The sequence below is a fragment of the Struthio camelus genome, chromosome W (assembly GCF_040807025.1).
Source record: "Struthio camelus isolate bStrCam1 chromosome W, bStrCam1.hap1, whole genome shotgun sequence".
NCBI classification, from domain to species: Eukaryota; Metazoa; Chordata; class Aves; order Struthioniformes; family Struthionidae; genus Struthio; species Struthio camelus.
Window position 1 is genome coordinate 25259468 of NC_090981.1, and position 26869 is coordinate 25286336.

The window sequence follows — 26869 nt, forward strand, 5'->3', positions numbered from 1 at the left end:
TTCTTCATTTTCCTTGAAGCCTTCTGTGGCACAAGCCAATGGAAAAATGCATTTGGGCTTCAACAGAGTTCTTAGTACCCCAGTACTGTATTAGATCACTTAGTGTATTTGAAAACAGTGAAACTTCCTAGAGACAATTGGTCAGATCTATCTGGGAATTTAATTCTGTGATACGATATGGTTCTCAATGAGTTAATAAATGGAATCAGAGAAATGCTAGATCATCTTAAACTTCACAGAGGAGCAAGATCTAAATCTTAAAGTTATTCAGATGTTCAGACAGTATGGAGTCATGATTTAAAAGTTTTGATGTGATAATTATTTTAGAAGAGTGATTTACATTTAGTTTTAACTAACTCTCCACAATGAAGAAGTGCCCACAAATCAGGTACCAGATTCTCATTTCATGATGGGAAAAATAAAGGCCTCTTGTAATTAAGATGAGCCTTGCTACCAGTTTATGCATATATGTATCCTGTAAGGTTGTCTTGTAGCTTTCTTGTTTGTTTGTTTTCCTCCCCTGAACTGTAATCTGTCAAGGGAGAGCACTGCGCTTAAACACGCGGTATCCTATATCTGTTAAAATAGATTATTAAAGCTAGAGCAGGCCCACTGATCAGCAAGAACAGTGGCAAGTCCATAGGCTCCCAGAAGTTATCAGTGCATGTGGGGATTCATGCAAAAGTATCCAAAATAGATATCTATGCATGGATGAAAACTATTCTTTATCACTTCAGAAGTATTGATTCAGGAGTTTTTAAGGACTTTACACTAAATGGAAACTGGCAGTGGCAGTATCTATGGGTTAGTTAAAGATAATGGTGGATGCTTTCCAACTCAGAAATGTGCATGCCTGTACTACCTGGTGTGAGCATGCAGCAATTGTAATGGGAGTCAGCTGGGATTAAAGTAAAGTAACTTTTCATCACTGTTTGGTTTAACTGTTTCATTAATTTGCAAGTCAGTTACAACGCATTTTAAATTTAATGTAAGTATTACTCTGATAGTATCTGCATGTACCTCCTGTGTTCTTGTGCACACCTGAAATAATATGAATTCTGCTTTTGTTTTACAGTCAATGACTCTTTCTATCATGTTAGTGTCTGGACTTGGAAAGGGACAGAATAAAATCCTGTGTAACATATATATGAATTCAGTACTGTGTGGAGCTACTTCAGATCCTCAGGTGTCGTGCACCCTTATGCTTGGGTGTCCACGCAGTGTCATGTGCCCAGTCTGTCCAGTGGCTAGTCTGCCAGGAGTTCACAACAGTGGCAAATGAGGAAGGCAAATCAAAACTATTCTGAGCGCCTACTTTTAGTCAGGTAGGAACTATTTGGCAGTATAGGGGTATAATATGGGAAATGCAGTGTTTTAGAATCATACTTAACAAGACCTCCCGTTAGAAAAAGAAAACCTTAGAACTTTATTCTTAAGTAGTTCTAGGACTCGTCTGTTGTTGGAGAACCTGTGTAGTATATGCTGGAATTGGACAGAGAAACGATCAGAGGAGATTTTAAGTAGTTGATAGAGAACATAGGAGCTGATAGAGATACTGACCCAGAATACAATAATTTTGTCACCCTCCCATTTGGGAAGGTGTAACTTGGAAAAAATCAGGACAAACAAAGTATTGTGTCAGCTGCAGCAGGTTTTGAACCAAAGTTCTTCCTCGTTTGACAAATGAGGTAAGTTGCTATTAAGGACCTCTGTTTCTAGGAGTAAAGCACTGCTAATCACATGGTAATGCACAGCCAAGCAATGTGCAAAACTACTTTGTTCCAAAGTTCTACTGTTCCATATTGCCATCTGTGGTCTGCAGGAGTCTGCATCGTCCTGGCTCCCTACGTCCTGGAGGCAGGTTTTGCTGTTTGCCCTGTGCTGTGTTTCTTTTAGCTGAGACAACAGCAGTCTGCCACAAGAGAGCAGTGCAGCCTGTTGCCGGTATTTGAGGGAAAATAAATGAGAACATATATCGGGAACAAAGCAGATGAATAAAGAGGATTACAGGGAAGCGCTGACTGTACAGACAGAACTGAATGTAAAGGTGAGATAGGGCAGATGCTCTCCAGGAGAAAATCCTGAAAGATGGAAACAGTGTAGGTGGGCATGAAAAAGGAAGGGAAATAAAAAAAATAATTGCTGGAAAGCAACCTGGAGAATAGGAAAAATACAGAAAAGAGAAAGAAAAGGCTGGAAGATATAGCTAGAGGATGGAAGTAAAAAGAGACTGTGGCATTTACCCTTACCCCCTGAGCTGGAAGGGAGAGCTGCAGTTTGTGATCCCGGTACTGAGGAAGGACTGGGGGCCTGAAGCTTAGAGCTAGTGCTAGTGCTTTTCAGTATAAGAAATCAATATGCGTGTTTTTATCTTGGTCCTCGTTCTTAATCTACTTTCCATATTGTCATTTGGATGAATTGTATTTCTGTATGCATGCTGCTATTCATCTGTGATTAAAATGATTAATAGAGGAGAAAAAAATAAATTCACAGGATGATTTTCAAAGTGTTACCCTTGGAGAGCATTGTTTCCCCCATAAACATATTTACTGGCGTGTGAGGGTTGTGCCATGGCTTATATAGAATTTATTTCTGTTTCTCCTTTAAAAAATTTAACTCTTAGCAGGATTTGATGCTTTAGTATTAAGCCAAGATGATCAGGTAAATTTCAGCTGCAGAGTGTGGTATTTCCAACTTCTAACTTCAGAAGTACATCATAACCCTGTGGCACAAAGCATATGCAGCTACCACTGTATTTTGGGGGATTGGTGGTGGGGGAAAGGAGGCTGCTTTTTGCAATGAGCAGCTCATGTCCACAAATCCACTGCGTTAAGGATTTTTCTGGATTATTAGTTGGATGTTGAAATCCAATGTTGGGTATTTTTTCCCTTTCTTCTGGTAGCATCTTCCCATTTGTAAAACGTCAGCATGCTGTGTAAAATCTGTGGCTTTCTAATGGTGCTTTTGTGCTTACTGTGACCTTTTGAAATCATTACAATTCCCCCCCCCCACCAACTCTCCTTACTTAACTGCACATGGGAATAGGGAAATATGAATCCAATTTACTGTTATCCAGGTGGCTTTTCCTGTTAGTGACTTAGCTTTATAGTTTTAGGTACAGTAATTACTATACAGAAAGCTGGAAAGATGCCTGTAATTCCAAAATGAACTCTCTGTAGCTCTCTCCCTCCCACTTGCACTCTCCTTTTAGTACCGCCCCTTCCATGCACCCTGTAGCCAGCAGCAAGACAGCTGTGTTTGATCATAAACCACTTAAACTCCAGGCTCACTGGCAGGGGAAACTTTAGCATGAAGTGCAGCATTGGTTTGTCTCTGGAGGTGGGGGTGTCCTCTCTTTTGCCTTCTCTCTTCCCCAACACTGAAGACCTTGCAGCGCTATTTTTGTATTTTCACTGTGAACTTGTCTGAAGCTCACCAAATCGTTCCGAGTACATTAAAAGGCTTTGGGAGATGCTCTCAGACCGAGTTGGAGAAAAGGGCAGCATAAAATGAACGGCAGAGATGAAGCACAACTTACAGATGGACTAGGAGAGCTGGAAGATCCGGAAGTGGTACTTTCCCTGCATTCCCCGAGCACTCCACAGTGCTAACAAGTCTTTTGCAGCAATGGATTGTCTGTGCAGTGGAAACTAATTTGGCTCTTTTAGAAGATCTTGCATCATTAATTTGAACTGTATCAATGTGGAGTGAAAATGGCTGTCTAGAGCAAAATGTGCAAGATAGAGAAATCTTGGAGAGGCAAGAACTATTGAATCTGTTAAACAAAGCTTGGAAGCATTAAAATCTGTAAAAATTGTCAAGCCCTGAAAAGTCTAATCATGAATTCTGGAGTTGCTATGAAATATGGAAATGACTCCCCTGTGGAGCTGAGTGAGGTAAGCAGTTTCAGCGTCCTTCTTTATGCTTTAAAAAAAAAAAAAAAAAAGAAAGAAAGAAAAGCTTCCCTTTTGGGCTTTCAAACTGCGAGCAATGCAATTAAAAATTAATAGAATGTGTATCTTGCTATAACTTGCTATGCCAATCAGGAAACGACCTGAACTTGCTTGCTGCTTTAGTACGATTAAGTAGTGAAAAGCAAACGGTTGTAACCATGTAAAGACATTTTTTTCCTGTAGTCTGGCAGCACGCATTCTCTTACCCCCCAAGAGCTGTGTTTATAGCCAACATTCATCTTTGTGGTAGGTGAAATACGGAGATCTCGGCTGAGATTAAGTGTGTGGTAACTAATTTAGAAGGGAAGTGGGGTGAGCGGAAGATGACAAATATTTATTGGTAAAACAACAGCACTGGCAGAAGTTGTGTTTGATTGTGTTTAGCTAAGATGATGATGTTCCTTTGGATTAGATGAAGGTTTCCTTGTCTAAAAGGAGAAAAAATAAGCCATGGGAAACTTTTTACTTTTCCCTTACAAACCATAGTAAGGTGATATTTCTTATAGTTGCAGGTATGTCTGGTTGTTGTACAACATTGTTTGCTTGTTTTTAATTAATTTGAAATTAAGGCCACATCAGAGACTATGCAAATGTTTAATAAATGTGTTAGAAGCTGTATCTTTTCACTGTTATTGAAATGTCTTAGATGTGCCACCCTAATGGGCTTACTTGTCCTGAGAACTGCTAATTTTAGTTATGCTGTGAAACTCTGAGCATCTTATTAAGGTCATTTTGTAGAAACTTGAATCTGCAATCTGTATTGTCCCAGTTTAAATGAAATCCTTCTCTTTTCCTCCTTGTCCATTTCTTTGATATAACTTTTATTGTAACATATCACTTATTTATTTCATAAGTTTTATTAGAAGCATTATGATAATCTTGGCAGAATGAGAAAGTTCACAATTTGTACAGGGGAAAGCAGAGTAGGTACTGAGCCAGTGCAGTATCCTGCCATGTAGGAGGAACAGTAGGTTTGTGACTGTGGAGTTTTAGTGAAAGAAATTTCATAGATGTTCCTACTTTAAGTAAAAAAGAGTTCAGTTTAGTTAACTCTGTGTTACTCTCGCAAATGATTGCTTAAAAACAATATATTGGCACCTCAGCCTAAATGAAGTTCATAAACTCAGCACAAAAGGCCAGGATATTTTTGGTAGCAGTCTGCCATGGTGTTTCTGGCTACAGCTGTATTAATGGCTTATTGATCACTGCTTTCTATCCCCTCAACATTTAACTTTCAGGACTGCGTAGGATCACATAAAACCTGGAGTGTCAATGGGGTTTGATACTTGGATAGTTATTTGGAGCAGGCAGTATTTACTGCTAACACATTTACCTGACTGGACTATTTGAAAGTTTACCAGTTTAAATTTACTTTACTCGTTCACAGGGTAAGACTTTTTTGTAACAAAATATCTGTTATCTTTTTCTTTTGACATTTTAAGGTGGGAAACATCAAAAGAGGTCTGTGACCAGGCACCATGGCACATTTTTGTTTGTTTAATTTTTAAAAATTACTTTAATACTTGGGTTACTTTTGTACTCCAGGGCAACTGATAGACCCCTTTCTGACTGCAGACAAAGCAGTGAAGATCTTAAACTCTTAACTTCCCCAGCTGTTAATCATCATCTTTACTGATGGTTTCCACCTTTGTGATTTGAGCTGCTTGTGTGAGCATGCTTTAGCCTGTTTCACTCAAAGGTCCAGGTTAGTTTCAATATTGGTCTTTGATAAAGCAGATCATTTTGAATGAATTATGGGCTTACAGCAGCATCATATCCTCCACGAGGGAGGAGCTTTTCTACTGTTGCTGTGAGTACTCTGAGATGCAGTTAGTTGCTCGCCTCTAACCTTTAATTATTCAATGAATTTTTGTCTCCCTGTAGTTTGTATGCTCATATTAGACTTTATAAGGCTATTTGTTTCTACAGAGGTTCTTCAAAATCTTTCTTTTCCTACTAGTGAATTGTACTGTTTTTTCTTGCTGTTATTGAAGATTGGAAGCCTCGGGTAAAGGCTGTACATACATTATTTAACTGTTTTTCTCTCATCTTCTTGATGCTTTTCCCCTTTCCCTTCTTTTCTGTCTGTATCTTCTGTATGGCATGTTTGGTTTTGGTCACTGGAAGACAGTAGCGGCATGTTCATTTAAACAATGGGAGCAAGGTGGAACTGGCTACCACGAGCATTCGATGAGACTAGTGCAGTCTTAGGGGATTTTCACATGCACCTCTCTCTCTACTGCCAGCATGTATTTTCACGTTACAGTGGGCTGTTACCAATATATATGGCTGAACGGCAAATATGGTAACAGACCAAGAACGACCATCATAAGAACTTGATGCACATTGGTTTGTGTTGTGGGTGCTTGGGTCTCTCTCTGAGTACCAGAAGCTCTAGGTATGAAACTGCTATTATTAAAATAAACAGGAAGACTCCAAAGATTTGGAGATGTAATGCATTCTTCAATGGATGCGTTAGACAAAACAGAAAATGAAATTGTTGCAATGCATTCCGTTTGTATTGAAACTTTTCTTTTTGCTTGAGAGGTACATCCGTCTTTGGAGAAAATGGGTCACAGCTGTGGTTGTAGAAATTGGTGTGTGGTTCATGTTTGCTGTTCCTAAACTCTTGTCCAGGTAAACATAGGTCGTGATAGTCTTTATTTACTCCGCGCCATTCCTCCCTGCCCCCAAGTTCATGCTGAAAGCGAAAAAGAAAAGAAAAAAAAACCCCTTGATTTCTTTCACTGGTCACTCATACTTCTACAAAACTCATGACTTGTTTTTGGTGATCTCGAACTGCAGAGTTCCAGCTATTGTTATCGATGCACATATCAATACCTATTACTGTATTTCCTCTGCTTGCCCTTCAACCTCCTCTTTTTTGTCTCCAAACAAGGAAGGATTAGTCAACGTGCTGTTTGTATGGCAGATTCAGAATGTTGTAACTGCAGAGAGAGGTAAAAAAGCATCGTTCTCATTATACAATAGCAAGGCTGTTAGCTATAGCTGTTAGCATTTTTCTTTTTTATTTTAATATAGGACACATTAGGAGAGGCAAATCTGAAATTTACCAGTGACTGTTGTACCCCATGAGAATGTAGGAGAGGTTTTGATACCTTTGAAAATACAAAGTAATGTCTGACGAAGCTGACTTCTACTGTTACGAAATGGTCTTTTAGTTGTCAATGTTCTGGTCCGATATTATTTGCAGAGTTTGCTTTTTAAGGCTTGAACAAGAATGAATGTGATTTATATGCCATATATGACACCTAAATTAGGTAAGTGCTCTTTGGATCCCTTTGGGGTTTTTTTAGTCATATGATACTGTAAACCTTGAGTGCAGTCATGGAGTATATTTTTAAAGCCAACACTGTGAATGTTATTGAAAGCACGTATAGGTATAGTCCTGTGCACAGAAACTGCAGTTACAGATTTGTTGTTGTGTAGTTAAAAATGAAACTATATCAGAATATATATGCTTAGTACATATTCAATTAGTTATTGTACAGGGAGAAGTATTTGTATGGAAGAAGCTGAATTGCTTAATCTGTATTTTCTTTGTCTTCCAAATTCAAAGATATCACCACCTTTGATGCAGCAAGTCCCTGAGCCTCAAATTGCTTAAAGGGGAAACAGCATTGTGTGGGAGCTTGCCTGGTCCTTATAGCCACTCCTAACCACCCGCTGTTGAGATGGCATGCTGAGGTATAGCGACCTGTAGTGTGACTTAGTACAACTGTAGGGCTAAATCTTGTCAGTAGTTACGCACGTGCCTAATTTTAGGACTGTTCAAATTGGTGGTGTAGGAACAGGAAAATAACGTAAGTACTGTGCTTCATGGTGTCCTTCTCAGTTGTATAGTTAAGGGCTAAATTATATGCTTGGATTAAGGGCTAAATTCTGTTTGTGGATATAATTTTCACTAAAGTGAGTCTCGTGAATTTGCTGATAGTAAAATTATGCCTAAGAGAACTTGTCATGGGCTAAGGGCTGATATTATATTATTGCAATACGTTCAGCACTTCAGGTGCAGCGTTTTTTTCCTAGTGTGATTGTCAACTATGTTCTTTAAGCACTTCTTGTATAAGCTGGTGATGTATAATTTTTGAAAAGGATATATATTCTTTTCTGCACAGCGAAATTAGAAGATACCGTGCTTCTTTAGGTGCATACTTTATGCCTTCTGCCTCTCTCCTTGTGCTTGGAAGTTAGGTCTTTAGAAGGTGAGTGGTGGTGTTTGCGATCTTAGATATAGCTGCGTGTTCTTTAACCCTTTACATTGCCTGGAACAAACAGCTTGGCTGTGTATCTTTGAAAAAGGTTATTTTTATTTCTTGTTTGTTTGTTTTGTTTAACCAGCATGGCATTTACATTTTGGGGGAAGGGAAGAGTGGATTTGAAATCTTGTCTTTGTGTGGGAGATAGAATAGCAAGTTCATAAAAAGGGTTTCACCAAAATCTTACATATAATGCAATATGTGAAGAGACAAAGGGATAGCCAAATTTTAGAGACTTAACTTATAACTTTCTTTATAATTTTAGTGTAGGACAATATTGCACTTCCTTTTAAGATTTATGTTGCATCACTGCTATACTTCAGTTTACACTTTTGAGGATGTAGAAGAAAAGTTATAGAAAGAAAAGGGGCTGTGTGGCTTAAAGTTGCACTCGTGAGACCAGTGAATGAGCCGGAGGTGGCCTGTGGGCTGGGCTGGGTAACCAGTGGGAGAGCAGCATACTGGAGCCGAGCCTTGCTGGCAAGGGAGAAATTCTGCAGTAGCAATCCCTGCCCTGAGGTAGTTTCCCATGTTTTTCTGTTCTTTTAGAACATGCGCCAGCTTGTGCTCATATTGTACATACATGTGAGGAAATAGCACTGAGGAAACCGTACACAGATTTTGTATGTATTTAAGGCTGGGAATAAAACTCAAACACTTGCTTTATCTTCCTCAGTTTGGTAGTCTTATCATTAAAACAGTGCGTAACTGTCACGCTAATATTCCACCTGCTTTCCGAGTGGTCTCTGGCCATGCAGCAAGAGTGCTCGTATACTCTCAGTACTCCTTTTGTAAGCAGATGGACTCCATTTCCCACTGGGATCCTCTCCCTGATACTCGGCATGGCCTTGGCCTTCAATGTCAAAGATGTATGGAAATTGTAATGAAAAGGCAGTGTGTATAGCGTCTTGCTACCAGAGAGGGTACAGTTTTCCCCAGTCAGAGGATGTTGTGCGGCCTGTGATAAATTGTTAATGTTGGTTCTTCAAAATGCTGTGGTCTTGCAATGGAACAGAGTGGAACATGATTATCAAATACTAAACGTGGCATATTTTTAAATTCCTTTAACCTTTAAAAAATTGCATAACAAATTTCTTTGGTAACAGCAGACGAACCAAAACAGTGAGCAGTTTGTGTGAACTGCTGAGTAATGGCTGATGTCAAAGACTTAGAAAAGGGAATGCAGCAACCCAAGATGCTTAGATCAAAGTATCTTCAGGTCAGGCTTTGTTAAATGGGTTCTAGTAGAGATCTGAGTAAAACTTTTATTTGACAGGTAGCTATAATACCCTTAGCCTTTCAGGTATGTTCTTAGCGTTGTTGCTGCAGAGACACTGAGGTACAGTTTGCTGCATCTCTTTGTAAATGTTTTCTTTGGGTGAACTCTGCCCAGTCTCTGTCGTCTTTCCTGATTTGTGTGGGCTTTGTGAAGTACTAAGCAACCTTGCAAAACTGACATTTTCCTATACTTTTGCCTCGCAGGATGTTGAGACAGTAAATGTAAAGTATAGCTACAGAATTTAAAGAGTTACCGTGAGTATCAGTTACGCTGATGTGGCTATCTCATTTAAAGAACAGATTTTAGTGGAGAATTTTAGTGGACAAGCTTCTGGATAGTAGCCATAAAGTCTGAATGTGACTTTTAGGTTAGATACACTTCTGTCCTATGCCATCAGTCTACCTGTGATTATTCATCTCTTTGAAAAATCTAATTTATTCTTAAAGTTTATTTTGAAATTTTATGATGAATTATATAGGTGAAAGCATCCTTTAAAAGGGGAAGGTCAGCTTTTCCAGAGTTACTTGGACATCCGCAGTTTATTAATAGACATATGGTTTAGTCAGGCGAGTGTGCTGTTATGTTATCAGTGAGCTGTACTGCTGATGTGAGAAATATAGGTTAGAACGTGAACTTAGATCCATAGTCTAGCTGAGGGGGCTCTATTTCTAGCATGATCAACATATATAATTTCCAATGTGGCTGATGCATGGTATTTCCAATGTAAAAAACATAGTGACTTCAAAGAATGTTTATTTTCTGGATTTGTGTGAGCTGCTTATCAGGCACAGAGTATGTTTCAGGCTAGGATGTTATTAAATTGAAGCACTATAAAAAGATTACTCGAAATGCCCAAACACTGTCAGCACAGATAATGCTCTTCTGTAGCCTCCTGATGGCCCCAAAAAAAAAAAAAAAAAAAAGCGAAGATTATGTAACATATCTGCCAGCCTGATATTTTAATATTCCTAGCTATCGAAAAACACTTTTGAAAAATGTGTTACAGGCTGAGAATTTAATAAGGACAAGCACATGCTATGGAAGTACCATTAGCAACATACTAGATCCTGTAAATCTTTTTTAAAAATTAGATGTTTTTATTCTTGGATCAAAAACCCAGAAGTTCATTTTCAGGAGAGTTTTGGAGGTAAAGTGAGATCACCCTTCCCCTCATCTCCTTCCAAGCTTTGTTGGAAAAGAAAAATGTATTTCTTTGTCATTGATCAGGCTTAGACCTACCAGGACTTGACTGTGGGTGCTGTGTGCTTGCAACAGTTGCAAGACTCTCAGAGGCTGTTGTGGGTTCCCCTGCAATCTATCTGTAGTTTGTGAAGGAACACTTAAACAAAAGCTTCTGAAAGAGCGAGAATCCATAGATTGCAGAGTTGCTGTTTTCAAAGATAGAAATGTCCATGTTGCATGTGCATGTGAAGGAGGAAGGGGCACAGAGAAAGGCTTTATGATGAAATTGGACAGCTGTGATAGGATATAATGAGATATGTTGTTCTGGTGCTCTGAGTAGTTTGAAAAATATTAAGCAGGAAGTGTGTTTTTGTCACTTCTGTTTTTCACTTGTGTTTCAGTTTTGTTGTCTTTGTGACACTATGGTATTTAAAGTCGCAGGTTTTACTCGTGCTGGTAACTGCTGCTTTCTGAGCCCTGTGGAAAAGCCTATTGGAGCTCTTCTGTTACATGGAGTAATAATATGTCAACCTATGTACTCTGTAGGGAAATGTGGTGAGGCCTGAATTCAAAGAGTCTTTGTGACAGACGGGGGAAAGTTTGGTGTGGAAGGTGGGATCTGGTGCTGTTAAAGAGACTGCTTTGACACTGATAGCTGTCTGTTAGCCCAGCATCAGGATTTGTCGTATGAGTGAACCTTCTGCATGAATGATTTATTTTTCCTGAAGATTCAGATTTCTACTTTGTAACAGTAGAGATAGTCATTATGACTCTGGAAATTAGCTTACATCTTCCAACTCTGTGATTGGAATTAAAATATTAAATGACATAAATCTCTTTAGTCAAGCCAGATTCAAAAATACAGAAAAAAGTTGTGTTTGCATGAATAAATATACCAAACTTTACCTATTATAAGGGTTTTGCCATAGATTGTAAAGCTGACTAAATTGTATTAGCTTTTTTTTTGGGGGGGGGGGGAAGTGAAAATTTTTGAAAGCATGTAGTTGGTATCTAAAATTCTATGAAAAAATAAACTTGTTTTTCTTTCCCTTGATTTTTCAGTATTGCTATTTGTGCTATTTGCTATTCCCTCCCCCCCCCAAGTAAGACATTAAACCAGCGTTGGGGTGGGGGGCAGCTTTGCTGGTGGAATATGGATGGCACCAGAGCTGTGTGGGATTTAGGCTGTGTCTTGTTGTGTTGACTCTGAGTAAATCCCTGTTTCTCCATGTGCATCTTTTCTTTGTCTTGTCTGCTTTTAAGCTCTCCAGAGCTGGGGATTGTTTTTTGTTGATTGTATGGTGATACTGTAATGGAACTGCTGGACATTATTTGAATGTGCCTAATTATTAATTATTTGAGTCATTTAAAGAGCCCAATTTACTTATAATAAAAAGTGAGATTTTAACGCAGAGTTGTAGTAGAATTTTGGCATTACAGCTAAGTTACATGAGCTGGAAACAAAGGGAGTAGCAGTTAAAGGTTTCTACAGCGTCACAAAACACTCCCCAGTCTACCTCTCTTTTCATGTTCTGAAATTGTGTTCAGTGCTGTATGCTCTTAAGCTCATAAGCACATGGAAAAAGCTACTTCTTTCAATGCAAGACTGTGTTATACAAAATATTTTAAAATAATATATTTGTAAATATTTAGATGTAGCAGGTGAACCAAAAAATTAAAGCAGAAATGGTTGTGGTATTTACATTTATTTTACTTTTAAATAGGACTTAACTTCAGTCGGGTGCTTTTTTTCTGCAGCAGCCAAATGTCTTTTTTTTTTTTTTTTTTTTTAAGTTAAATACATGTAAATGCAGGTAAAAGTGCGATCAGTGTGTGATGACTGAAGAATTATTGGCAATACTTAACACCTTAACTTTTCTTTTTTTTTTTTTTAGTACATCATTATTTGTTTGTACCTGTGGTGTTCCGTTATTTTTGACTAAATGCAAAGATGTTGTGAGGAACAGTGGTCTATAAATGGCTGTTAATGTAATGATAAATACAATTTTATTATTAAAGTATAGAATAATGAGCCATATAGAATAGAAATAGATTACCACTGTTACAATATTAGTTTTGTCTTTATGTGTTAAATATCTATATTCATAAAGGAAATTCCAAACTTTTAGTCTTTATAATAAAGTTTAAAAAAAATTGGCATTGTAATGCAATGACAGAGTTAAGTATTTAATAGGTGAGACCGATATCGCCATCTTTTAAGGTTGCTTCCTAATATGAACTCCTGTTGCATTTTAGCTTTGCCGGACTCTGGCAAACTTTCAAACTGCAGTCTTCTATAAGCTGAATTTCTTGGGAGAATATCAGGCAAAATATTACATCTGTTTCCACAAATAAAGCTAGTGAAACAGACAAAGCTTTGCCGTGTTAAAAACAAAAAAACTGGCAATTCTTTTTGCTGTCACTGTGCTTTGAAACAGTACTTGAAATTTGCCAATGTATTAGCATTTATATGATTTTTCTGTTAACTGATCTTGCAAAGATATTCAGGGAAGGGGACAAAAATATTTACGAGTCCTCGGTACAATACTTGTCTGGATCACTGCAGCTAAAACTTCTGAAGATTTCGGTAAGCCTGCTTTAACTCAGAGGTTAGCGGAAATCTTCCAGTTTTATCCCTGGATGTTGGGCGAGCACTGGAGCACTGTGACAAGGTGCAAAGACATGGCTTTTTCCTGGCCTCAGACAACTCCCATTTCTTCCCATCCAGTTGTGCCTTCTCAGTATGTGAGGATCACACTTTCTGATTAAAAGGTGTAGGTGGGACAAGAATTGGACTTGAAAATTAGGAAAAGGCGCAAAGGACAGTAAAAAAGGAAAAGCTGGAAGGAGAGACCAGGGCTTAGAGCGAGGCGATTGGGCATGGAAGGAGAGGGGAGCTGAGGTCACAGGAGGTATGCGTTGGGCTGGAAGCTGGATGTGTTGCAAGATGCCTGGGCTGGCAGATGAGAAGGGGACCTGTGAGGCTGGGGAGAAAAGACAGCTGAAAAAGGTGTGGATGAGAACTGGATATGAGCTATGGAACAAAGAGTTGAAGATAGAGGAGATTGGAAAAGAAGCCAAGAAAGGACTGCATATGTGTGGGGACGCAAAATACATGCAAGCTTCCCATCTGTGCAGAGGAGAAATACCGTGCAGTTTTAGTGTCCGTTGTAATACATTAGTGCACAGGCTTTGAATTAGGCTTGCACTAACGCTGTAAATCTTGCATTTCTAACTTCAGAGTGCTGGGCTTTGAACTCTAATAATGCTTCTTTTCTTAAAAATGCTGGTTGTTTGCAGTATTACTGTGATTGCATGGTAAATTTTGTAGGTTAACATCACTAACCTTTGTAGAATTCTGGAAATGCTGCGGCAGGTGGTGGCTGGATTTTTATCGTAAATTACCAGGATCTCGCTAGAATGTGATACATCACAATGTAGAAATTTGCATCAGACTTATGGAAAATAGCCATCTGCTGATAACTCAAATGAGATACTGTTTTAAAAATAGGCTAGTAAATTGCTCAGAAATGTGAGGATCTTCTGGTGTTGGCTAGAATCATAACACAGCGCCTCTGGTTTCTGACCCACTAGAGCAACTTTCTGAAATTTGTTCCAGAAAACTAAATTGTTTAATTGCAATAATGGAATTTCAACTGTCAACGTGAAACCGTGACACATGGTTGTGATGACCTTCAAAAACAAGATGATGACTGTGCAGTCAGCTGCTGCTAAGCCCAAAGTTATTTCACTGACAGCTCAGTGACCTTCTGAACCATGTTTACAGAGGTTTGGATGAAGCTCCTGGTTTGGCTGGTGTTCCTGTAAAACTGAGCATGGGTGACAATCTTACTAAGTCAATCCTTTGCAGACAGTAAGCCCAAATGCTTGCAAATTAAGATGTTACGATGAGCTGACCTTCGTCTACAAGAAGCAGAGATGACCTTACCCCAAACTGTTTGCGCTTGCTACCAAGACTTGTTCTTCAGAGGATTGAGTGCATCTAGTTTGATAATCCTTTGCACTTCTTTGTTCGATGTCTAAATTGTGCAGGTAGCCTACTCTTAGACTATAGACGGTTATTAAGTAATAGAATCTAGCTTGCTGTTAACAATAGGTAGCATTCATATTAGCAGCTGGCTTGTCATAGCTATCAGCTGCATATATTATTACATCTCCCTGATGCTACCTCGTCAAGTGGTACTTCTGTTATATCCTTTCTTGGACCTGGCTGGGCTAATGTGCTTGAGATGTGTTTTGTAGCCAAGTACAGAAACCAAAGTGGTTATCACCCTAGCTGCACAAATGACCAAGTACCCACTTACGAATGGTCAGCACCTTTGATGCTGATAAATCTACATGAGATGCTTTTATTTTTCTGCCCCTTCATTTTTTTTTCTCTTTTGCCTGCACAGCATATTACAGCATAGTTTTTGCTACTTAGTGGTGCTGCTATTACCTCATTTACCAGCTTATTTGGTTCTTTTTATTTAAACTGATTTGCAGGCTTATTTGGTTCTTTGATTTTAAATTCAAAATGGTCTGCCTTTGTTTATCAGCTGTTTTTTTTTTTTTTTGGAGGAGAAGAAATAAAGAGATTCTATCCACTCCTAGAGCCAGCTTTGCACATGGCAAGAAAATCATCACAGGAATCATCACATTTCCTCATGGTGAGGAAATGATTACTTTGAGATCTGAATGGTTTGAAATTCTAGAAGCTGAAAAGATATGCCAAAAGTGCATATAGACTACATTTTTTGTCTTGTGATGTTTGGTATACGTGAAGTCATGTTCTGCCCAGGTTTAACTCACCTCGTAGAAGGTCTGGCACTTGCTGAACAAGCCATGTTGTTGCTTTCAATGAAATAAACACATGAATTAAGTCTTTGAGGGAAAATGTATCTGTAGCTGTAACATGATATGTCAGCCAACTGCTGTGAATGATTGCAGTATGACAGTAATACTGAGATGACTGCTATATATGAAGGAAGGAATTTGTTACTATATTTCCTGTGATGATTTTCTTGTCATGTGCAAAGCTGGCTCTAGGAGTGGATAGAATCTCTTTATTTCTTCTCCTCCAATGATGGATATTTTCCCTCTGGTGCAAAGTAGAAAAAAGTTTTGTGGCTCATAACAGTCAAGGTATTGTGGTGTGGAGATTTTTAGTTATTCTGTGATGGATCTCTGCAAGACTCAGAACTTTTTTGCTATATATACTTCTTAAGCGTGCAGACTCTGTCTCTCGTACTGCAGTACTACAGATTTCACAGTAGCAAAGTTCAGATTCAGATTTTGTTTTTGTTATTGAAAAGTTTACTCTCAACCTTGATTATTTCATGTGTGAAACAAGCAGAAGAGACCTGTAACAGTTGTATTAATGGTTGTAAACTGGAATAGCAATGTGGATTTATATAAAGTTTGCAATAATTAAATAGAGTCTAAATTACTGTAAAAACCAGTCTTTCCTATTTGTTTATAATAGTATGCATACACACACACACACACACACGCACGCATAGGAATGTCTGCATCTCATAAACTTGTGCTTGCCGCTTCATCATCTTTGGGAAACAGTAACTCTCAAGCGGGAGTTCAGGAGCAACAGATCATACTTCCTTGGGATAAAAAGAGTTTCTTCTAAAGAGCAAATTTGTCTTTGGAGCTGAACTTCTGTCTCTTCTGTGCAATCAGCTCCTTGCTCTGACAAGCCCCTTGTGGTTGACAAGTTAAGTTTCAAAACCTGCTTTAGTAGTTCTCCACCTTCGGTCTATTTTAAGACCAAAAGGAATTTAGCAAACCTGAGCCAGCATCTCCAAACAAAGAAACAGAAGCAAAAATGGAGGATGAGAATGCGACTGAGCCTTTCTGACACGTTTTAGTGCAGTTGTGTGGTGACACGCCGCAGAAAACGCAGTAATTTGGGAGTCTCTAGTGATAGTGAGTTTACAGTTAATCCAGAATCCAGGTCAGTTTGTTCACCTAAATCAACTTTGAAATGAAACTTGCCAGAATACAAGGTTCTCTGGTGATGGAAGAGCTATCTGGTGTATCTCTTCTTTGTTAAATTGACTAATGGGACACAGTTTCTAAGTAGGAAATTTGATAGTGATCAAAGCTCCTTCATCCTCTGGTTAATTCTTGGATTATAGGCACAGCCCATAACAAGTTGAAACAGTTAAAAATGAGTAACCCCCCTTCTCCCTTCCCACCGAGGGGACTGTACCTTAATACTGCTGTTTTTATCATGGATATAATGAACAGTCAGTTCAGTGCTCAGCACACTCAAGATGGAAAAACTCTCCAATGTGGGAAAAGAAGAGAGGGGAGAAGAGGGAGGCGGATGGCTAGATGAAAAGAACCTTAAATTTGTCACGAGAAGGTAAATCAGTTTATCATTTGTGAACATTTGCTGTTATTACTGGCTCACAACTTTGAAGTGGTTTCAAAACATCTTTGTCACAACTGAGTTAGTGTTCTTTTTGTAAAGCTAACAGGAGGGATTTTTTTCCCCCTGCTGACTGTTCAAACTCAGTCTATGCCCTTAGAGTCAAATGAGTCCCTTTCTTTTTCATGTGGCATCACCAGAGCTCTGTTTCACTTAATGGCTCTTAGTATATTAAAAAAAAAAATTGCTAGGAATGCACACTTTATTAAAAACTTGAGAAGCAATATCTTTGGGAAGTTGCTGCAAAACAACACCGTATTTATGGTAGAACACACTATGCAAAATTATGATATTATAACATTTAAATATATATATTCCCTACTTGCAAGAAACATAAGTAAAAGCATAGAGAACATTCACAATTTCAAAACTATTTTTGAAAGGTTTTCTTTAGCTATTTTATTTCTGCCAGTGGATTTCCCATTCCTTTCTTCTACAACTGAAATACACAATCAAAACCAGGTTTGCATTAAGAAAAAGAATTTGTTTCAAAATATTTGCTCGGAAAATCGGTGTTTCCAACAGTTGTTAGAACTGGGATGTTGAGAAATTAAAATGATGAATTATATGGGTTTTTCAGAGTTTGGTCTTTTCCCACCTTACAGCGTTCTGGTTTTAGGTGTTTTCTAGATTACTATGCTCCCATTCAGCTGGGCTGTGGTAATTCTGCTTTTATTTGGCAGAACAAGAATTGCAAACAGTGGGTAACCTTAAATTGTCTATCTGACTTCTTATTTTAGAATGGCTAAAGGACCAAATTGCCGAGGATCAATGGGTATTACTTAGGCCAAAGTGCGGTGGTCATTTCCTCTGTACAGAAAAGGTTAACAGAGCAACTGATAGAATAAGTTTTGTGTTAAATCTGAAATGACAGTAACATACAGTAATATTACAATGATAGCAAGGCTTTGTACTTCCATAGTGCTTTTCATCTGAGGAGCTGAAATAAGTTGTGCACCATTATGGATGCAATTCTGTCGCTGTAGTATACGAGAACGTACATTTCAATTTGTTAATTATAGCGCATTACATGCTTTTGTCAGAAATGTTAGTCAAACTGGTAACTCAATTCCAGTTGCCTGACTTGGTCTTGTGGAGAGGAGCGTGTCTTCTTGGGGCATGGTTATGAAAATTACAGTTTGAAACATTTTAAAGAAAGGGATATACAGAATTTTAATGATTGGCTGAGTTGAGGGCCATTTTACATTGTAAGAATGACCTGGTTGCAACCGTTAAGCAGATTTCATAGCATTGCTTGTGGAGGCATTGTGATGTAGTAATTTTGAGAAAATAGATTTTAAAAAAATGACAATGACATATAGTATTCATAGATGATGGCGCCTCCTATTTATGTGTTTAAAGAAGACTTGTTAGCAAGACCATTGGCAGTCCTTTCCCTCCCACCTCACATTGGTGGTCTCTGGAGTCCACCCGCTCAATCAGCAGATGCTTGTCACGTTTTACAGTTTGCATTTGGGTACGCTGTTCTACTTTTCTTTTGACTGTGCCCCCAGCTTGTTCTCTTCTTTCTTTCTCAGCTGCTTTACTAGAGGCCATGTATGTCTTCAACTTTCTTTTGCCCTTTCAGCCCTCTTGCAGTTGCTAATTTTTCATCACTGCCTTTTATCACTTTACTTTTGAGTGTGTCCACCTCCCCCATCCCCATCTGTCTATTTATTTATGTTACACTCCCTGTTTCTTCAAGGAACTCTGGAGTCCCCGCTGACGGTCTTCATTAACAGAAAAAGAGTTCTGCCTCTTGCAGGGTTGACTGTATAAGGCTGTAACCCCTTCGGGAAAGGGGACGATTCTTTGTTGGCATAGTGGCATATATCTGCTACGTGAGTAGTAAGCATGATTTTGTGCCAAATGAATAGTCATGACTAAACCAGTGTAATTTTTACATGTAACGAGGCTAGCCCAGACCTAGGCAGGGTGACCTGTGGTGTTGCTGCGGCCATAATGCAGCGCTGTGCTTTGACTGGAAACCTCCTCTGGTTGTTCTGGAGAATTATACAGTACTTCACAGCCTAATGAAAGAAAGAATGGTTTCTGGAGTACCTCTGGTCGAGAATTACTGAAGAGTTGATTGCCTTGGGACTTGCTTTTTGTAGTGGAGTACTCTAAATAAAGTCAAACTTGCCTGGCAATTTTGCCATTGTAAGGAGTGGTTTTCCTGGGGAATTCCCAAGCGTTGGTAGTACAGGTCAGTTTTGCTGAAATTCCAGAATGTCAGCCTAATATTTTTCAAATTGCTCTTTCTTCAGATTTTATGTTGGGTCCCAGCACTGCTGACTGGAAATGATAGTAGATCTTAGGAGGATCTCTCTACCTTTTCCCTACCTCAGTCAATCTGAGCACTCTTACACTCTGCTGAAATCCCCTCCTCCTCCTGTTAACTTTTTCCTGCTGTAGCATTAGAGAGCTGTTTGAGTGTAGTTAATTCTGGCCGTGCTTATATCTGAGCTGGATTCCCAGCAATAATTTGCAAATAGCTATGTCTAGCCATTTCCTACCCCCCAGTGCCGCTACCAGTCCACAGCCAGCCTTTTGGCAGCTTAAAAGGGAAAACAAGTTATTTTAAACAGTGGAGAAAGCATAACTGAATCTTTTGATGTTATTTTACAAAATACTTTGTTCATTATAAGAGTATAAATGGCTTTGTAGTTTAACTTAGTTCTATTCAGTCCAGTCGTCTACTTACTTCTCTTTGATGTTTTAATAGAAATTATGAAAAGCAATCAACCTAGATAACCTGAGACCTTCTTGACCGGAGTGAAGTCATTGACATTTTGGCACTGCTAAACTCATTAGCAGTATTAACCCAAGTGTTTTTACTTTCAGCACTGCTGCATTTCATGCGTAAAATTTTATATGCAGAAAGATAAAGACCTTACAACCTCCTCATTAGCAAATCTAATAAGTGATATGCAATTTATGGTTATGCGCCAAGTACATTGATTATGATTATGAAGTCATTGCAATTTAATAATGTAATTTGTCAATATCAATCAAAAACTTACTCATTATGAGAAAATTTTTGCAAGCCAGAGGAAAACATAGTTTCTCATTAGGCTAAAATAAAATGAACATGAAGGTAAGGGGAGAATGCGGAGGAGAGAAAGGAATACTTTTTGCAGTCCTGGCGATATGTTCAGATTTTGCTTGAAACATATTTATTTACAATATGGAGAACGTATAAATAATACCCTTCTTTTCATTCACTCTTTTTTGGCCTTGCCTTCACTCTATTTTAGTCAAAGTACTTTTTTAAAAAAAAAAAAGTGATCCTAAAGCATCTGAAAACTACAGTTGCTTATAGTAGTGCTGCAATGGTTCTGTTTGGTTTTAGTAGATAGAATTCTTGTAGCCAAGACTGGATCACATGACAGAAAAATAATTCATTGACTGTTATTTGATCAATAAAAATACTGATTGACTTAGTAGACTAACAAAGGTGAGATTATTTTATATCAGTTGACTAGATTGGGTTTCACAATCCTTTTTCCTTGGAACAAATGTTTCTCTCCTCTTTTTTTACTCGCTTTCATTTGAACGCTTAAACTTTCTCTGCATTCATGTTCATGTGTTTGAAAGGGAACTCGTTGCTTGTTTGTCTGCCTGACCCTTAAACCTACACTTTTGGAAAGGAATGAGGCAGTGCAGAAAGCAGAAGCACCATAGAGAGCTTAAAAAAATGCTATTTGGAGGTTACTAGAGCCACTGCAACAGCAAGGTGCACCATTTCTTCCAGTTTGCTGGCAAATACCATGCACTGGAAAAGATGCCATTGCAGGCAGCAAAGGGAGTCCACCTCAGGGACAGTGGAGCCCTAATAGGCAAGGGCTGAATTTTAGTATTGCAGTGCATTTGCAACTGGGATTTAGACTGCAGTTCAGTGACACATTAAATCTAACTTTAGGAGGCCTAGTATTTGATGAAAAATATTATGGCCACCTGGTAAAAATCACCGATCCAGTTAAAAGAAAGAGAGGAAGAGAAATTACAGTCATTGTCTGGAGTTGTTCAAAATATTTTGACATGCTAATTTTGTACCAGTAGGCTTTATGACAGATCAGACATTGTCTGCCTGAAATACCTTACCTTTATGCCTGCTTACCTGATGTCTGTCCTCTAGTAGCAGTGCAAAGACACAAGCTGGTATAAGTACTGTTATCATGTCTCCTGCATTATTCAGTGGAAATACAGACATGTGTCGATGCCCAAACCAGATGGAATTTGTACACTTAGGAGGTCTGGTAATGTTGAGTATATGTCTGGTATTAATAATTGTGGAACCACAATCTAAGCTGTGGCCTTCAGATGTCTACAAAATACAGAGGTAGAAAGGGGTATAGAAATACTTGAGCTCCAGTACCAGCTTCTACTCTTGTACTCCTACTGCTGCTAAAAAGATCAGTGCGAATTTTAGCATGGCATTTTCCAAATGTTTTGTGTCTGGATGAGGACTGGACTGATTCAGCGTCATGCAGTTCTGCTGAAAAGTTTTATTTGAAAGTTGGGAAACGCTATATAGTTGTAGACTGGACCCAATTTTTTAACCTTTCCAAAAGACAGATTTTTTTTTTTTTTTTAATTTGGAGGGGGGGAAAAAAGCTCATTTCCCATGTCGAGTTGTGGTTCCGTATGCAATAAGGTGGAGTTCATGCACAGAGCAAAAGGTATAAGTGTATTTTAAATTCTTTTAGGACGAGGCAATTGGTTTAATGCAGCTGAACATACGTGAAAGATAAAGTCTGTTCCTTTTGGGTCCCAGATGACAACGTAAATAATGTATTACAGAGCTTTATGATAGAGCAGCTGCAAGTCATGAACAAAAACACATGGGAATTGCATATCCTTGAGCCATCTAAAGTTGCAATCTTGTCAGCCATTGTTCATGGCATATAGCTTTCAAGAATTACAGCAGGATTATTTGGACCTTTTTTAATGTACAAGATTCTTGGCATGAATTCCAGTCTAGGTGGAGCAGAAAGCTGCTAGACACAGCGGAGATTTCAAATGGCTAATTGTTTTAAAAGGAAGAGCAGTAAGTGCCTGTAGTTTATTTGCCCTAGAACAAGGGGAAACTTGGTGATCCCTCCCTTCCCAGGCTTAGTTTAATCAGAAAAGAAATGAGTCTTGTATGTATCTATTTGTCTGCCTTTGCAGGGTAGTTCTGAGCTTTAATTAGTATTTATACAGTGTTTTGAAAACATGAAAGAATGTATATGTATTATATATTATTCTTACCCCTTTAAAATGTCAGTTATATTGGTAAAAAGCCAGTCGTCTTTCTTTAAGTTAGCAGAAGGTCCTTAGTAGGACAAGGATTTGCTGATGAAAAGAGCCAACCTTTTCTCTTTTTTGAAACTAAATTATTTGCAGAATCATGTTTTTTGGGAAAGAGACTGACACTTTCTGCTCCGTAAGTATCTGGATTTCATCTTTTCCTTCTTTGCTCAGTTGATTTGAACCTTCAGGAATCTGGCCATTTGTTTCTCATAAACTGTTGCTCAGTAATATTCTAGCTTTGTCCTAATCTTGCTGTAGTTTAAATGGTCTGCTGTACTGTCTTTTTTTGGCTCTTGAAAAAATTTCTTTTAGGGCTTCATCAGCCTCTTTAAAATGTCTTTTCCCTCTTCATTGTGAGAAATCTATAAGGAATTCAAGTTTTGGGGGAATACCATACTCATTTTGTTGCTATTGTACTGATACATTTTCTCTTGTTAATGGAGTGATGAAATTTTTTTTTTCCATGTTCTTCTTCGTATTTTCCTTTTCCTTTGAGCCATGCTTTCTGTGGCAGTGCTCCAGAGGATATTGTCTCCCAGACAGATTACTTTAAAATATATATATTGTTTTTAAAATGACAATCTCCAAGTCTGTTTCTTTAAATCAAAATACTGGTCTCTGTTAAACATTAGAGATATGTCTGAAGTTTCACAGACACCTTGATTGTATATGAAAGTAGGTAGGATTCATTTAAAAAAAAAAAGGGAGGGAAGAAAAAAAGTCCCTTTTTTTTCCTTCTGGTTCTCATTTTGGGTTGTTTTCAAAGACTGATCATTTGACCTATTAAGTGAATCTGCCATTTCACTGCAATAGTAATAATAATGTAAAACCAACAACAGCAAAAAACAACTACTTGGGCAGGTGTCTTGAAAGACTGATGTTTTGAAAACCCTTATCTACTGTGAATCGTAGAGCACACTTAGCTGTTATTGAAAATCCAGACTGCTCAGTGTTCCAAAGCAATGTCCTCTACTGAATGGGGCATAGTTCTCAGAGAATCAGGAGAGGGATGGCAGAAACTAGACAAAGTCCTTATCTCTGCTCTGGCACATAGCTAACAATAGAGGATGTGGAAAGTGAATGTCTTCTTATTAATGCATCAATTTTTGTGGTGCGTCTGTACTTTAGAGCAGGTGATAGTACGTGAGAGTTTCCACTCTCTTAGTAGGTTTTTAATTTTAAAGGATTTGCTTTTTCATAAACTCAGTCCTTCTGTATTTATCTCTGATTTAAATGATACGATTTGGTAATCATTTGCTACTCTAGCTTTGGCTCAGGTTCTTAGGATGAGTGTCTTCAATCCTAGAGCACCTGATCTAACATCTCTCTGTAGCACTTGCTTCTCTCAGAAAATGTTAGTTGTATTGATGCCTGTGTAATCTCTCAGTCAATAATTTTTTTTGCATTAAATATTCTTCGGTTTTTATCTATGCTTCGTGGTTACATCGTGCTTTCTTGACTACAGCAAATCCAGTATCTTGGTATATCAAAGAGTTAAGTGAGTTTCTCTCCCTTGATGATTCATCTCCTAAAGAATAAGAGAAAAGAGCCTGACATAAGAATAAATCATTCCTTAACAGACAGTGGTTGGTCCTGATGAAGATGAAAACTGTGGAAGAAAGAAAATGAAATGTCAAGCTCATTTTGTAAACGCTATCCTAGTGTAATCAGCAGGGTTTTCAGGGGTCTGTGTGCAAGTCATGAGGAATCATGATTTGCACAAACAATGTCCTTTTTGTTTTACTGACTGTATCTGGTCTTTATAATGCTTTTAAGAGCCCTGGTTATGCAATGTAATTAATCATCAAGGGAATTTGGGTTTATGGTATATTCAAAGTAAACATTTTTTTTAATTGCTGGAGCTTTGTTTCTGTTGTATGCTCTGGGTAAGTGCAATAATAAATGCTTAGCTTAAAGGGATGCTGTCAACTTGAAACATAGTCCTTTTTTGGCTTTTTTTTTTTTTTTAGTTGAAAGGTGCTTCAGAAACCATACCAATTCACTTGCCGGCTTTATTATTTTAAAGCCACTGTGTTTTCTTGGTTTTTTTTTTTTTTTCTCTGCAGCGCAGGTAATGAGAAAATTGATTAGCTATATAAGGAATTCTGTAAAACATATAAAGTACATACAATTAACTATTTCCCCCAGGTATTAGTTTATCCTGTTATCTGGAGTTGTGTCCCTGTTCACTTTTTTTTTTTTTTTAATTTAAGGAAATTTTGAACCTTTTCAGCATTCAGATCCTTTGTCATTACAGTGTCTACTACATTCAGTAGTTCCTTGGTATCTCAGAGTTTGGAATAAAATGTTTAAATATAATACTGTATTTCAAACTCTGTAAAAGTGGCTGACAGAGAAGCTCAAGCAAAGTTTGCTGCAGCAAGTTAAGGGGCTAGCATTCACTAGCTGTCTGCACCACCTCTCTGCTGGAGGTTCCCACTCCGGCAGTTGCGTGTACTTTAACTCTACTTAAGTGTAAAGCCCAGCTCTTTTTAGTTTAAATCCCCCTTGTTCAGAAGCGTTGCCTTCCCTTCAGCGACTGGTAAAGAAATCCATTAGGACATCCAGAAGCGTTTGGGCTTGCCGTTGCCAGGAATGCTTGTTCTGCCATCAGTGTCTGAGATGTTAGCTTCCCATGGCACTATGATTCCCCATAGATAACATTATGATTTCTGTTCATGCTCAGTTCTGGTCTGGCTGGTCTATTATAAACTCCCAACTGTATCTTAGACTCTCATTCTTTCCGAAATGCTTCTGACTGTCAGGTTTTATCTGTGCTCTCCCTTCTTTGTAGACTGCACATAATTTACATGCCATGCTGCTCTCCCTCACTTCCTTTCCTTCTTTCCGGAACAGTATGTGTCCTCCAGCTCATTGTGGTCCTCAAGTGCCTGTTAGCCGTGTGTGCTGTGGATGTATGGATGTGCAGACACAGTTGTTCCCACTGATCTCCTCCAAGTCCTGGACTAGTATTGCTTCCAGTTGTGGGCGCAGCGCAGCTGCTGTGAGGTCTTGCCGCTCTGCACCATGCTTTTCTGTGCGGCAAGTTAGTGGCCGCTGATGTGCAAGTTAGTGGCTGCCTGAGGTCAGAGGCGGACTCTTGTGTTTTTTGTTTGTTTATTTTAAAAAGCATATCCTAACACTGTAACTGCATTGAAATCAGGAGCAAGTTTTCCTGCAGAATGGAACAAATTGTCACTGCCATCTTCTAAGTATGACTACAGCAGCTAATATTGATGCCATGACAAATTCATTGAGCAAAATAATCCATCTGCTAAATAAATTAAATAAATACATTTGTCTGCTATGTTATTAAGTACCTAAAGTCACTTTAAAGATATCTTTACAAAAATTCTGGGAACCATCTCTGGATTTCCTTAAGAAATAATTTTTGAATAATTATATGGGTTGTATGCCTGTTAGCGTATTTGTAAATACTTTCAGGTAAGACGTAGGCAATACTTTATTGTATTGTCCTGCAGCAAGATCTGTGTGCATCGTATGTGTATTTGGGTAGTCTGAGTAGTAGCGGCAGGTTAGCTCTTTACAGGATCTTGCAACGTTTCTAAGAGCAGTATTATGTTCGTATTGCTTGCTGTGAACTTATGTTTTGAGAAATGTCCGTTCCTTGCCTCTACTAAGTACCTATTTGATCGGCTGTCTTAATAGTGATTTTTGCAGTGGTCAACAGTATGATGATGATGTAGTCTGACAGTTAGAGACTGGGCAGCTGAACATTTTCTCCAAGTTCAGAGGAATCTTACCATAATTTTCCCTTTGCAGGTCACAGTGTAGATTGCTTCAAGGCTCCACAAGCTGTTCTGCAGATCTTTGTAACCATGCACAAATGAAGTGTTCTGTTATCTGAGATTTTGGAAGTCTTGGCAAGACAAAATGTTGTAATTTTACCTGAATGCATTTAAAGTTATGGTAGATAATTGTAAGTGGAAGTCAGCATTCTGTGTGCCTCCCATTTACTGCACAAATAGACTAATCTGAGATGTTTAGGATATGGTATTGTGCCAAGTATTGCTAACGTTTGCTGATATCATAACCATAGTTAACCGTAAAACTTGAAATTTTGAAGGTTTAGAAGCTTAATTACCAGGTCTGAACTTGATTTTATATGACCTACAGATCTAGGGCTAAATTCTAAGCTCTTAACAGGGTATGTAAAGCTCAGGCTGCTAGTATTGAAAGCTTTGCAGGATATAGCACCTGAACCAAGCCTACTTTAAATAAGCGAGAATCTGTTCATTGATCTTTAGTGAAGATTCATGGTTCGATCAGGTGCGTAGCACAGAAAGCACTAATGCTTTTAAGCTGCTGACTGCACCTCTGTTGCCTTTGGTATTAAATCTACTCCGTTTTTTAATGATTATTTCTGAGGGAGGATTTAAAGAAAGAAGTAAAAATACAATATATAGAAGAA

General features: G+C 38.3%; 1 protein-coding gene across 9 annotated transcripts in view; it reads left to right on the forward strand.

Annotated features, from left to right (window-relative positions):
* The window catches only part of LOC138060877 (colorectal mutant cancer protein), a 213148-nt gene that overhangs the window by 54496 nt on the left and 131783 nt on the right, over window positions 1-26869 (forward strand). The window contains exon 1 of one of the 9 annotated variants that reach the window (XM_068924305.1): window positions 3255-3896. The exons of the other annotated variants lie outside the window; for them this stretch is intronic. Coding sequence (XP_068780406.1) covers window positions 3840-3896 — 57 coding nt within the window. The 5' untranslated portion in view covers window positions 3255-3839. Of the gene's footprint in view, window positions 1-3254; window positions 3897-26869 lie in introns of those variants that run through there. 9 annotated transcript variants of the gene reach the window in all.